This window comes from Hyaena hyaena, unplaced genomic scaffold (genome assembly GCF_003009895.1).
Source record: "Hyaena hyaena isolate Hyena2069 unplaced genomic scaffold, ASM300989v1 scaffold_0, whole genome shotgun sequence".
Taxonomy (NCBI): Eukaryota; Metazoa; Chordata; class Mammalia; order Carnivora; family Hyaenidae; genus Hyaena; species Hyaena hyaena.
The window spans coordinates 6853775-6866969 of record NW_024080632.1 but is presented as its reverse complement, the minus strand read 5'-3'; the positions used below and the strand labels follow the sequence as shown (position 1 = coordinate 6866969).

The window sequence follows — 13195 nt, the reverse complement described above, 5'->3', positions numbered from 1 at the left end:
CCTCCACCAGCCCAAGAATAACCGTAGTACCGCTAGGATGCAGTCAGAGAACATGCTTGTATGACCCAGGCCCCTGTAAACGTGTGCGATCTTCACGACAGCCCCAAGAGGTAGGGATATTATTACCCCGTGTCAGGGGTGAGGAAACGGAGGCACAGTGGCTTAGGAACGTGCCCAAGGTTACATGCAAGCGAGTGGTCTAGCCAGACTCCTACCCTGACTCCCATCGCTGTTCCCTTTACTGTTCCGCTCTACTGCCACCAACCCATTTTCCAGAGGAGGAAACTGAGGCATGGAGGTCGGGCAAGGCACGGGGCTGAGGACCTTCCAGGATAGAGGTCCTCTCCCTCAACCCTCACCGACTGTCTGCATGGCCGGCCAGCTCCCTCCACAGCAGCAACAGCAGCTGTAATCCCAGCCCGATTTATCAGCTCCTGTCCCTGGGGGTTTACAGGCACCCCCTAATCTCCACGGCAGCCCTAGGGGTTTTGAGCACTCCTGTAGGCCCCACTCGGAAGACGGAAGATGGGGAAACTCAGGCTCCCAGAGAAGATGAGGAGGCGTGGCTAGGGCAGAGGCCGGGCTGGGGTTTGAATCGCCTGCAGGGGTGGCCCCCGGGCGCCCCGCCCCTGCCCTCCCAGCTGTGATCAATAATCCCGCGGTGTTCTGTTTCCCTTCAAACTCTCCCAGGGGACTCGTCAGGCTCGCTGAGGCCCATTAGCGGTTTCTGCACGTTTGAAGCTGGCCCAGGCTCCCCCGGGTGGGCTGGCAGCCAGGCCAGGGCAATGGAGGGGAGAGGGGAGGGCCGAGGAAGGCCAAGGGGCTGCCCGGCACTCAGGATACTGCCTGCAAATCGAGTTCGAAAGGCCCTTGTCCCAGAGGCTGCTGGCAGCTGGATGTGCCCACTTCATGGCCTATGCTCGGGGCTTCTCGGTCACCTGGCTTCTAGCACACGGGGTTCAGACCCCCTGGCACGGAAACGAGCGGCAGGGAACAGAAGGAGCAGACAGTCTCCATCTCCTGGAGCGCTGTGTGGCCCCGGGCAACTGACCTGACTGCTCTGAGTCTCTCCTTCCTCACCTCTGAAACAGACAGCACTCAGTGCTTCACGTAAGTCAACTCTTAATCCACACAACAATCCGCAGAGCAGCACCGTTAATATCATTGCCTCGCCCAAGTGCTGAAGCACAGAGAGGTGAAGTGACTTGCGCAGAGTCACACAGCTACAAAGTTACTGAGCCAGGATAGAACCCAGCTGGATTTGAACTTCTACCCACTTCCACTGCCACTACCAGCTTCTTACCTAGACTATTGCAGTAGCCTCTGCCCCCTGCAGTCCTTTCTCACTTGGCAGCCAGAGCCAAACTCAAGTCTGATCACATCACCCCTCTGCTCAGTACCCATCAATAGCTCCCTAGTGCCCTTAGAAATCAGTCTAAGCTCTTTCAGCCCATCTCTGACCCATCACAAGCTGTCTATGATACAGTCTCACACTCTCACCACACTAAACCTCTAGTTATTTTCTGAACACATTGTGCAGGGCTATGCGTCCGAGTATCTGCACGTGCCATTCCCTCAGTCTAGAATGTCCTATTCACCCACCCCATTTTCCTCCCTGCTGGGTTCCCAAGCAACCTTCCTGGTTCAGCTCAAGCACTACCCTCTTGGGAACTTCCGGCCATACTTAAGGAGACTCACACCCTTCTTGGGGCTCCCATAGCACCCCTTTAAAGCATGTAGCTCGCTAAAATATTGAGACTGTGTTCCCTCCAGCCTGGGTGCCTCTCAAAGGTTGGGCAGGCTTTCAGCCACCTTAGCATCCCCTGATAGCCGGGAACCTAGGCATAGGCCCTTGGAAAATGCTGGCTGAAGGAAGGAAGGAAGGACCAAACACACACAAGTGAACCTAACTGAATACTATAGATGACGAGCCTGGAGACTGCAAGTTAGTGGTGGATACAAGTCTGTTATGGTCCGCATGCTATTTACATTAAAAAAAAAATATATATGACCTGCCTTTAAAAACTGGGGTAGACTCACTCAAGTCTGGGTTCCAAAAATCCCAAAATATCCAAAGACGTGGCCAGAGGGACTGACCTCCTTGGCAACCGTTAGCAGAAACTGAGTCATGGTCACCGCATTTATGCTTTGTAGTATTTATTGAACACCTAATGTGTACCAGGCACTAGAGAACGACAGTTGAAAACCTTTGCCTTCCCGGCCACTGCACACACTTCTATTAGCTGCCCAGGCTCTGTAAGCATCAGCCTCTGTCAAGACGGGGGAACTGGGTCCCAGAGAGGGACAGAGACTTGGCCCTAATCACCCGGAAATTGGAGCCCAGACCCCTCCTCTTACTTCCACAGTAGCAGGTGACCAACACGTTGGCAGGAATGAACCTTTGTTCCCTGGAACGGAGGAGCCTAGGAAGGCCCCATGAGGGTGTGATTTCAGGTAAACTGAGGCTTCCTCTGGCTGGCTCTGCTTGTAGCTGGAGGGAGAGGGGACAAAGGCCCAGCAGCGGCGGGCGCAGCCTGTCACCGGGAGAAGAGGTGGCTATGCTGTAGCTGTTGGCAGGGCTGTCCTGGCCGCCAGCGCTGCCTCCTTTGATTGCCTGGTCCTTTGTTCTGCATTTCAGGACATTCAGCTCCAGGGCCGGGTGCCAGCCTCCCTCCCATACCACGTCATCCGCCTGCTACTACTGCCTGGCCAGGTGGAGGTGGCAGCCTGGAGCAGCTCCAGAGGCACAATGGGAGGAGCCCAGAGAGGGAGAGGAGCTTAGCCGGGGAGGCAGAGCAAGGACACAGCCACGGAGGAGCCAGAGGAGACTGAGCCCCCAGCCTGGTAGTTCCTGGGGCCCCAAGGTCAGGAGCAGCCCCACATCCTGGGACCTCCTTGGTGCCTGGCCTCCTGTGTCACACCGGACAGAAGGGCCTTGAGGAAAAGCGCTTGTCTGTCCTGTTTGCTGCTGCGTCCTTGGGGCCTAGGACAGTGCCTGGCCCGTACTAGGTGCTCATTACATTCCTACTGCATGAATGAAGGGGGTAATACCGACCACAATCCCACGTGATAGGTACTGTTGTTGGGCCCACATTACAGAGGAGAAAAGGGGGGCCCAGGGAGGGAGTGCCTGCACCCCACCCCCCACTCCCAGAGAGCTGCTGGGAAGGGCACCTGGGGCCCGGGTCTCACCCGCAGTTCCAGGTTTGGGGCCCCGTGTCCTCGGCGGCGGCGGCCAGGGGCTGGTGGGGGTGTCTGTGTCCATCAGGAGGCTGCGTGGGCCTGGAGGCTGTGCTGGGGGTAGCTGCCTGGGGTGTGATGTAGGAGTAGTGGGGGGGGAGGCCCTGGGAGACGCGGGTGTTGGGGGGGAGCCTGGGGGGGCCCTGAGCACCCTGCACGCCCTGAGAAGTCCACACTGGGGAGGGGAGCTAGGGACCCCACCGCCCACGGCCCGAGTGGGCCCCGCCGCTGGGACAGTCCCACCCCCCAGCTCCCCACCCCTGACCCTCCCCATTACCCCCCAGTCATGTGTTCTCACCTCCCCACCAGGACTCCCATGCCTCCCCCTTCACCCCTTGTCTGCGTCCCAGCCTCCATCACGCCGGACAGAACCCGTCATCTCCATCCCCTCCCCGCCACAGCGCTCATCACCTCCCTCACGTCTGGGCTGGACTCCACAGCTCCCTTGGAAAGAGGAGGCTGGGGGCTGGGAGAAAGCAGGGAAGGATGGAGAGGGTGAAGGAGGGGCAGGGGACAGGAGAGGAGAGGGAAGGCGCTGGCTGTGAGCAGGATCCGACCCAGGATCCGCGGGGCAAGCCACCCCTGCAGGCCTGCGCAGGGCGCTGGTGGCGCTGTCCAAGGTGCTAGGCCGCCAGGCCTGGCCTGGGAGTGGGCGCTGCAGACCTGGGTCTGAATGTCCCACCGTCGCTCCGGCAGGTGGCCCCCCGGTCACCGGGCCTCAGCTTTGCTGTGTGTAAAATGGGGTGATGCCCACTGGCTGGGTGGAGGGAGTCCGATGGACTGTAGGATATGCTTGCATCAGCCACTCCCCCTCCCCCTGGCCCGAGCATGCTGCAGCTCTGGCCTCCAAGGGCCCGTGATTAACGAGGCTGGTCCTTCAGCATGGCTCTGGGTCCCCTGGGGCCCGCCCGCTAAAGGGCAGCAGCTGGCAGCCTGGCGATGCCCAGTGGGACCCAAGAGGCTTCCCTTACCCCTCCCCTCTTCCATCACAGCCTCCCTCTTCCACCCAGGCCTGAGGTCTCCTCCAGGACCTTGCCGTTGCAGTTTCTTCCACCTAGAAGTGTTCCTCGAACAATACAGACTCTTTGAGGACGCCGCCTCAAGGAAGTCCTCTCTCTCGAAGCCCCCAGGCACATGCTGCCCACATCACCTGGCCAAAGGCAACCCGTACCTCTCCTGTGAAGCATTTAACTCTTTTTCCTACTTGAGCAGGCATGATAACTATGTGCAGAGTAATATTCTTCATGTTCTTACCTATAGTATCTCATTTAATCATCACGACAACCCTCTCAGATAGGGACTATTGTTATTCCCGCCTTACAGGGAGGGAACTGAGGCTACCAGAGGTTAAGAGGTTTGCCCATGGGCACACAGCTAGCCAAGCTGCAGTTCAGTTCAGCTCTATATCGGAGTCAGAGGGTTCAGTGGCTATTCCCACGCTATGCGGCTGCCTCTGCCTTCACAAGACACTGAAACCACTCTGGCAAGGGTCCTGTCCCTCTCTCTGAGTCCCCAGGACCCAGCCAAGTGCCTGTTACCGAGAAGGCACCATTGGACTGTCAAATAAAAGTGAAGATGGGTTTACATGATCAGAAGAGGCTCGTGGAGGGGAGCCCTGGTGGCTCAGTCGGGTAAGTGTCCGACTCTTGATCTTGGCTCTTGGCTCGGGTTATGATCTCACAGTTCATGGGATCAAGCCCTGTGTGGGGCTCTGTGCTGGCAGCTCGGAGCCTGCTTGGGGTTCTCTCTCTCCCTCTCTGTCTCTTTCTGCCCCTCTCCTGCTCACTTGTGTGCAAGTGTGTGCGTGCTCTCTCTTAAAATACATAAATAAACTTAAAAAATCTGGGGCCAGAGAAGCAGCCAGGGGCCACGGGGTGGGTCTGTAGTGGTGCGAATGCAGGCAGTGTGACAGGTGGTAGTGGGAGACACCCGCGAATACATGAGCTGGACCTGCTGCCACCATGGGATGGGCCCCTCCCCGCCCAAACATACATCATCCTTCCCGCCTCTGCTGTCAGGCCCAGCCGTGGGAGCCTCCCGTATCGGCTGGGAGAGGGTCCCCAGGGGTCCTGTAGCTAAGGAGCTGGTGCTGGAGGCCTCTGGGGTTACATAGGCCGCTCGTGACAACAGGTCCCAGCAGAGCTCTGAAGGGAGAAGGGGGAGGGGACGCTCTCAGCCCAGCACTGAAGGTCACCTTGTTCTCCATCCCTGAGACCTGTCGGAGAGGCCTGGATTCCACCTTGGGGCTGAATGGCCGTGTGACCTTGGGCAAGTCACTCACCTTCTCTGGGCCGCACAATAGCCTGCCCAAGAGTCTAACTTCTGGCGGTGCTTTCCCTGGTGATGGCTGCTTCCCTCTCTGGGTGGTCCCACTGGTTCCCAACGGCCTTAGCAAGTCCTCAGAAGGACATTCTCGTCAGGGCAGTGACCGGGCTGAGTGGAGCCCCAGCTGGCCGGAGAATGAACGACGTAGGCTTGGGAGATACTGAAAGCAGCTGCCAACTGTCATGCCAGGTCTACAGTTTGGGAGGCTAGCACAGCCACCACGCTTTGAGCCGTGGGGACAGCACCTGGGGACGGTCTCCAGCCCGGTCCCTCCCGGCCTCAGCTGTCCCGTCTACAGGGTGAGCAGAAGGCTGCCGCACGTCGGTCTAGCAGCAGAGGAAGGGGGAGTGGGAGACAGTCAGAAAGCTGGCCATCCCTCTGTCCCCAGCCACGTAAGTCCAGGGAGGGATCCGGAAGTTGTCTGGGAAGTGGCCAAGTAGTGGCTCTGTCCAGCTGTGGGGACCAGGTGGAAACTGTGGGGTCTGGGTGCGCTGTCACCCCCACAGCAGGGCGGGGGACAATTAACCTTCAGGGACGTTGTGGCTTCCCAAAGTGTTTCCCCGCTGCTGGCGGAAGCCACCCCTGTTGCTGCTGCAAGCACCTGGGCAAACCCGTCGACCTTGGCTTCCCATTTGTGACATCTCGGCGTGTCTGTGGCAGGGGCAGCTCAGCACCAAGGAAGACGAGGGAGGCTCTGGGGCAACGGCGTGTGACAAGCAAGGAGATCACGGCATCGCAGAGCGTACGTCCATGAAGAGGGCGCCCGCCTCCTCCCTCTGCCTACGTCTGGCTCTCCCTTCCAGCCTGTGCCTGGGACACGGCGGTGAGTGCCCTGACATCACGTGGCCCAGGGTCACAGCGCTCCCCCCACACGTGGGCTCTGGACCTGCAGAACTTCAAAGGGAACCTCACCTCCCATGGCAAGCGATAAAAACAGCCCAGCAGGAAAGAGGTGAGGGGGCACCGGCTGAACAAACAGCAGCCCCCATGGGACCCGGGCCCGGCCCCCCTCCTGTGGTCCGAGCCTTACACCTGGGCTTCCTTCGGCTGGCTGCACGACAGACACAGAGACAGGGCACTTGCGTGTCGGTGGTACACAAGCGGGCTGGAGCTGCGTACGCACACACATGCACCTCGGCACACACCACGGGGCGTGGATTCCTCTATGTGCTGTGCTGTGCTGGGTGAGGCACCTCTTCCCCCCTTAAGAACACAAAGGGCAGGGGGTGGTGGGGTTGGTGAACTGTAGCCTGGGGGCCAAGCCTGCCCACTGCCTGCTTTTGCATAGCTCATGAGCTAAGAGGGGTTTTTACACTTTTAAGTAGTTGGGAAAAAAAGAAACTTACGAAATTTATGCAGACTCAAATTTTAGCGTCCATAACGAGTTTTATCAGAACACAGCCACCTTTGTTCATTGGCTTACTGTCTGTGACTGCTTTTTTTTTTTTAATGTTTATTTCTGAGAGAGAGACAGAGACACAGTGTGAGCGGGGGAGGGGCAGAGAGAGAGGGAGTCACAGAATCCGAAGCAGGCTCCAGGCTCCGAGCTGGCAGTACAGAGCCTGACATGGGGCTTGAACTCAAGAACCATGAAATCATGACCTGAGCCGAGGTCGGACGCTTAACCGACTGAGCCACCCAGGCCCCCTGTCTGTGACTGCTTCTATGTTACAAAGGAAGAGGTGAGCACTTACAACAGAGTCAGTATGGCCCACAAAGGCTAACATAATTACTATCTGACCTTATCAGAAAGTCCATCAGCTGCAGTAGGGCACTAGCCAAGCTGAGGCACCTGCCACTTTACCCCCCCCAAAAAGTTAAAGGTCAGCTTCAGTGACCTTATCAAGAATTTTACAATTATAAAACCTAGAGAGGGGCGCCTGGGTGGCTTAGTCGGTTAAGCGTCCGACTTTCGCTTAGGTCATGATCTCGCGGTTCGTGGGTTCGAGCCCCGCCTCGGGCTCTGTGCTGACTGCCAGCTCGGAGCCTGGAGCCTGTTTCAGTCTGTGACTCCCTCTCTCTCTGACCCTCCCCTGCTCACGCTGTCTCTCTCTCTCTCTCTCCTAGAAATAAATAAAACATTAAAAAAAAATTAAAAAAAAAACACAACAACCTAGAGAGAAGCTGTGTTCGTTTCAGTACATACATGTGAGCTTTTGGTTTTATAACTTTATACTGTTTTGTGTGTGTGTGTGATGGTGGGGGGGTGGTGAGAAAGAGACAGAGAGAGAGAGAGAGAGAGAGAGAGAGTGGGGGGGAGGGAGAAAGTGCATGCAAGAGAGAATCGTAAACTTTAACAAGATTTAGGACCTCCTACCCACTTCTCGTGCATCTATAGTGCTTAGTACCTGTTAGGCACATGGTGGGTGATTAGTCAACGTTTGCGGGATAAAATAATAGGCCTGGTTCTCTTTGTCAACCCAACAACCCCGCTAGCAAGCTGATGCTCTCACTCATTTCACAGATGGAAACTGAGGCCTGGAGAGCTGAGGACACCTGCTTGGGGCTCTTCCCTGGGCCATCGACACTGAGGACACGATGTCCTTTCTCGGCTTGTTTTACTTCTGGGAGAAGTGGGGGAGCACAGAATAACGTGTCTGCTGGGGAGGCATTTTGCCCCTCCTTCCAGCAGTTTTCCATAACCAAGGTGGCCCCCTCCAGCCCCCAGGTTTCCAGGCCTTCCTGCCTCACTGGGAGGTCTTGGCAGGCTCCCAGGAGCCTGTTGAGGGATGAGTGGTTTTTCCCTTTTCCGGCAAACGGTGGGGGGGTAGGTGTGGGTGAACAGCTCAGGGGAGGAGGCGGAGGGAAGTAGCTGAGGCTGAACTTCTGGGGGATTCGGCAAGGCTGAGCCCTGAATGGGGCACCATTGAGGGTACCTGCTGAAAGGGGGGAATGGAGGGAATTGGGAATAGGAAAGGGAAGGGGCCTGAAAGAGGGGATCAAAGACCAAGCGGCCAACTTGGCAGCCGCGGGAGGGGTTATCCCTGCCTCAAAGCGCCCCTCCCGACCCCGAGCCAGGCCCTGGAAAATTTCCACACCCAATGCTGGCCCTGAACCTGCAGAAAGCCAAACACCAAGCCAAGGAGAAAAGCCACCTCCTCCCGATGTCAGACCCCCGCCCTCCAGCAGAGAAGGTCTGAGGACAAACCAGATGAATGCGGCAGGGGACACCTAGCATTTCTCACTTCTCCATCAGCGGCTCAGTGCCTCTCTGCACGAATGGGCATGAGGGTTCCTGGTGATTTTCTCTACTGTCAGGAGAAAATTCAGAGCCCTTTTCATGGCTGTCTAGGCCCTGCTCCAACCTCGGCTTGCACCACCTTCCCCTCATTTACTGCACTCTTCACACAGTGGACTTGAATGTACTCTGCTCCTTCCTACCACAGGGCCTTTGCACTCGCTGCTCCCTCTGCCTAGAACACCACCCCCAGTCCCTCATTCTTCATATTTCCATTCACACATCACTTCCTGAGGTTAATCTTCTGTCCCTGCCCTGACACTGGGTTTATTTCATGTTCTCAGACCTGCGGCTGATTATCTGTGCATTATGTGATTGTTTGCTCCCTGGGGCCTCCAGTATAGGTCCACCCGTGAACCTCTACGCAGGACCCTGTCCGTCTTGCTCCATGCATTTTTCCAGCACTCCATGCATTCGGTCTGATGCACAGCGGGATCAATAAGTGATTGTATGATAGCATGAATAAGTGCCTGGCACCACCAGTGACTGCCCTCAATGCCTGGAGCTTTGGCATCACAGATCTACTAAAACCACGTATTATGAATTCATCTGTGCTTCCACACTTTGGTGACCACTCTGTTGGCACCAAGCAAGTTCTAGTGCGTAGCTACCCCCCAGAACTTTCTGTAATAATGACAGTGTTCTGGAGCTACGCTGTCCAACATGGCAGCTCTCAGACACATGTGGCCATTGAGCACTTGAAACGTGGCTGGGGGACTGAGGAACTGAATTTTAAAGTTTAATTTTAATTGGCATAAATTTAAATAGCTGCATGTCATTAGTGGCTACCGTCTCGAACAGCTTGGGAGAGCAGGGAGTGTCCTACTCTCTCCAAGGCTCTCAGGTGCAGTTCCGTCGACCGGGGACTCGCAGGAGCCCCCCAGACCTCCATCAGCTGGCCCTGGGGGTCAGACATGCCAAGGATTCTTTGGTGGCTTCCTTGAGGCAGGCACTCACCATCCCCCGCTGCCCACCTGGCTTGTCAGAGACCCCCCAGCGACGACTCAGAGAGACCCCCCGCAGGGATGGCATGTCTCCAGAACACGAATGCCCAGCGTGGACCTCACCATTTTTATTACTATCGTTACCTATCACACAGCCACCAAGATTGCTACCAACCTCATCCTCTCCTTCATCATTGTACCCGGCACGACATCCCCTAGGTAACCACCAACACAGCCATCAACACCGCCGCCACCACCACTTCCGCAGTCAGCACTCCCACCGTCATGGCCACCCCCCCCCCCCGACACCACCACCACCATCGACACCACCACCACCACCATCACACCGACCCAACACCACCAATGCCTGGGGTTAGGACAGGAAACCAGTCAAGAGTGTTGGCTCTGGAATTCAACTGCCTGGGCTTAAATCCCAGCTGTGAGTTTTTAAATCACTTAGTTACTGTGAGACTCAGTTTCTTCATCTGTAAAATGGGACTGATGATAAGAAGAAGAAGAAGAAGAATTCAAGGGTATTAGTATCTGTGATTATTGGAGAAAAAGCAAATGAGGAAGTGGATGGAAAGCCCTTTTCCTGAGTGCTCCTGTTTTCTAGGTTCTGTGCTCAGTGAGCATAGCTGTGGGAGGCACTGATCTGCCCATTTTACCGATGAGGAAACCGAGGCTAAGCGAGGAGATGTAACTCAGCCAGGGCCCTACAACTCATAGAAGAGGCCGGGCTGGAACCCAACCTTAAGCTGGACTGGGCGAGGCTGTCCCTTTTGCGGGAGGTGAGCAGGGCTGGGCCAGCAGGTCAGCCTTGCAGTCGCCCTACCCGGGGATGCTGTGGGGATTTCAACAACCCGCCACGAAAGGTGGTGTTTTGTGGTAGTGATGGTGCTGCTGTCCCAGTGTCCGCCTGGCCGGACAGGTGGGGTGGGGACGCGTCTGCTCACCTGTGTCCTGGCGGAACTGGTGCATGGACTGCAGGTCGATGATGTAGGGCACCAGCTGGGCATCCACTTGGCCCAGGACCACAGAACCACGGGCGTCCTCCTTGAGCACGTTCTCGATGTGGTGGCACACGGTGGCCGTGTAAGGCCGCCAGCGGCTGTGCTCATTTAGCCACTCCCACACCACCACCCGGGCCACATTCTGCGGTGGGAAGCCAAGCCCGCTCACTGGCATCATCACGCCCTGGCCTGGCCTTGACATGGCCGCTGCTGCAGCCTCAGGGGCCAGGACCCCGCAGTGGCCGCCCGGCTCCTCCTGGGTCCTGGGCCCGGGAGAAGGCAGGGAACTTCCTTTCTCCCCGGGGGAGGGGCCGCAAGAGCCCAAGGCCTCCTTTCCAGCCCCGGGTCCTCTGTGAGGCCCAGAGGCCCCAGGTGAAGGAGCGTGGGGTGGTGTTCCAGGCTCCAAGGACCCCTTTCCCCAGCGCTGTCTCAGATAAAGGGCGCTGCTCTGGAAAGCAAGTGTCTTTTTTAGGATGGGGACACGCTGCTCTAAATTCCTTGCTTCCCTGGGCTCAGAAAGAGAGTGAGGCAGCCGCCCCGACTCTAGGTCCAGTCTCTCCCCTGCTCGGCTCCAGTCACTTCTTCCCAGCCAGCGACGCAGGGCCTGTCACCCAGGAGGCCCGGGCCAGCCTGCTGGCTCTGCGGCGCCGGGCCGGCCCTCTGCGCTCGCAACTGCGTCCCAGACCCTGAGCCTGGCTCCAGTGGGGCTGCTCGCCTGGTCTCGGGTCCGCCCCTCCGACGGCTCCTGCTGAAGGGGGCGTCCCTGTCCCCCCTGTCCCTGCTTCACACGGCGTCCTCGTAGGCCTGGATGCCTGAAGAACGCACGGGAGAGGGTGCGCCGCGGACCCCTGGCCCGCCGGCTCCGCTGCGGCTCCGGCGCGGGGCGGGGGGACGAGGGGGGCGGGGGCCCGTGGGCACGCCCCACCCCACTCGTGCTCGCGACCTGCCGGGAGACAAGAAGGCGAGAGGGCCCTTTAAGAGGAGAGCGCAGCACCCCCTCCCCCTTCCCGGGAGAGCGATCGGCTGAGAACAATGGGGAACCGATGGGGGGCCGGCAGGGGGGGCTTAAGGGGGTCACGGCCCCGCATTCCCTCGGGGCCGACCTGAAGGGAGGGCAGGGGCCGGGGGCGCGATTTCCCGAGGCCCCACGCCCGTGGCGCCCCCTCCTCAGCTCCCTGAGCGCGCCCCTCCCCCGGGGCCCGCGCGGGAGCCGGGACGCAGGGTGCGCGGGGCTGCGCGGGGATGCGCCGCGCTGCAGGCGCGGCCCAGGGCCCCTCGCGGGTCGCGTCACCTAGTAGGCGAAGCCGGGAGCTGGATCGTCGCTGCTTCCCGCCCTGGGGGAACCAGCCTCCCCCTTTCCCCAGCCCTCCCCAGAGCGCGCGCCGGCCCCCCGCAGGAGCCGGGGGTGGGGTCCGTCAGCACCCCGCGCTCTCACCGCCTCTCCGCTGTGCTGCCTCCTTCTCCGCTGGCGCTTCGGCACCGCCGCCTCCCGGGCTCCCCCCGGAGTGGGAGGGCGCCGCGGTCCCGCCTCCGCGCCCTTTCCCTCCCAGGCCCCCGGCCGCCGCACGCCGGGGCGCTGGGCTTTCCGCGCGCGGACAGACCACCCCGCCGACCGACGGACGCACGCGCCGGCTCTGGACGCCGGGATCCCGCGGGTGGGAGGCGGCCGCGGCCGAGCTCCGGGGAGGGGCGGGGAGGGGGCGGAGAAGGAGGAAGGGGAGGAGACAGACCGAGGCCCGAAGCGCCGCTGGCGCTGACAAGCGCGTCCTGGGGCGCCCCAAATCCTTGGCTAGGCCCCCACCTGGGACCCCGGAGGTCTCCTAACCCCGTGCAGGAAGCCAGGCTTGGAGTGAGGTGTCTGTGGGTGGCCTGCTTGAATCCTAGTCGCCCTCACATTCCAGCTGCCCAGTCCAGGGCCTGGCACCCACTAGGTGCTCAATAAATGCTTGAATTAATGAACGCCATCCAGAGAACTGCCTAAAGGAAGATCTTCGAGCATTCTAGGGTAGCTTTCTCCTCTCCTTCCGCTATTCTGGGGGGAGGGGAGCGAGGAAGGGCTAGCAAGGCCCATTCCGAAGCCTAATGGAATCATGGAATGGGAAGTGTGCATTCGGGAAGACTGAGGGCCAGAGAGGACAAGGAACAGGGCCAGGGTCACACAGCGGTTTCAAGCAGTGCCCAGACACCAACCCAGAGCCCATTCTCCTCCCAGCATCGAATCAGCCAGTTCAGAGCCCACTGCCCCCAAACACCCACCCTTTCCAGGTGAGTGGGATTGCGACAGCATCCTGCCCCCAAGGGGAGTTTAGGGAACCTATAGGCCAGGACGCAGAGTCCTTGGAGGAAGGTAAGGTGAGGCCCTCCACCGTCTCATTCACAGATGCCTGCGAACAATAGGTGCTTAATAAATGCTGGGTGAGGGTTGGCTGGATGGA

General features: G+C 58.9%; 1 protein-coding gene across 1 annotated transcript in view; it reads right to left on the bottom strand.

Moving 5' to 3' along the window:
• DTX1 (deltex E3 ubiquitin ligase 1) overlaps positions 1-12338 on the bottom strand; it is a 35222-nt gene extending 22884 nt beyond the window's left edge. Inside the window, exons 1-2 of the mRNA XM_039218157.1 lie at positions 12196-12338; positions 10704-11703 (exon numbers count right to left, since the gene is read on the bottom strand). Of these exons, the coding sequence (XP_039074088.1) occupies positions 10704-10962 (259 nt within the window). The 5' untranslated portion in view covers positions 10963-11703; positions 12196-12338. The remainder of the gene's footprint in view (positions 1-10703; positions 11704-12195) is intronic.
• Positions 12339-13195: the final 857 nt, after the last annotated feature.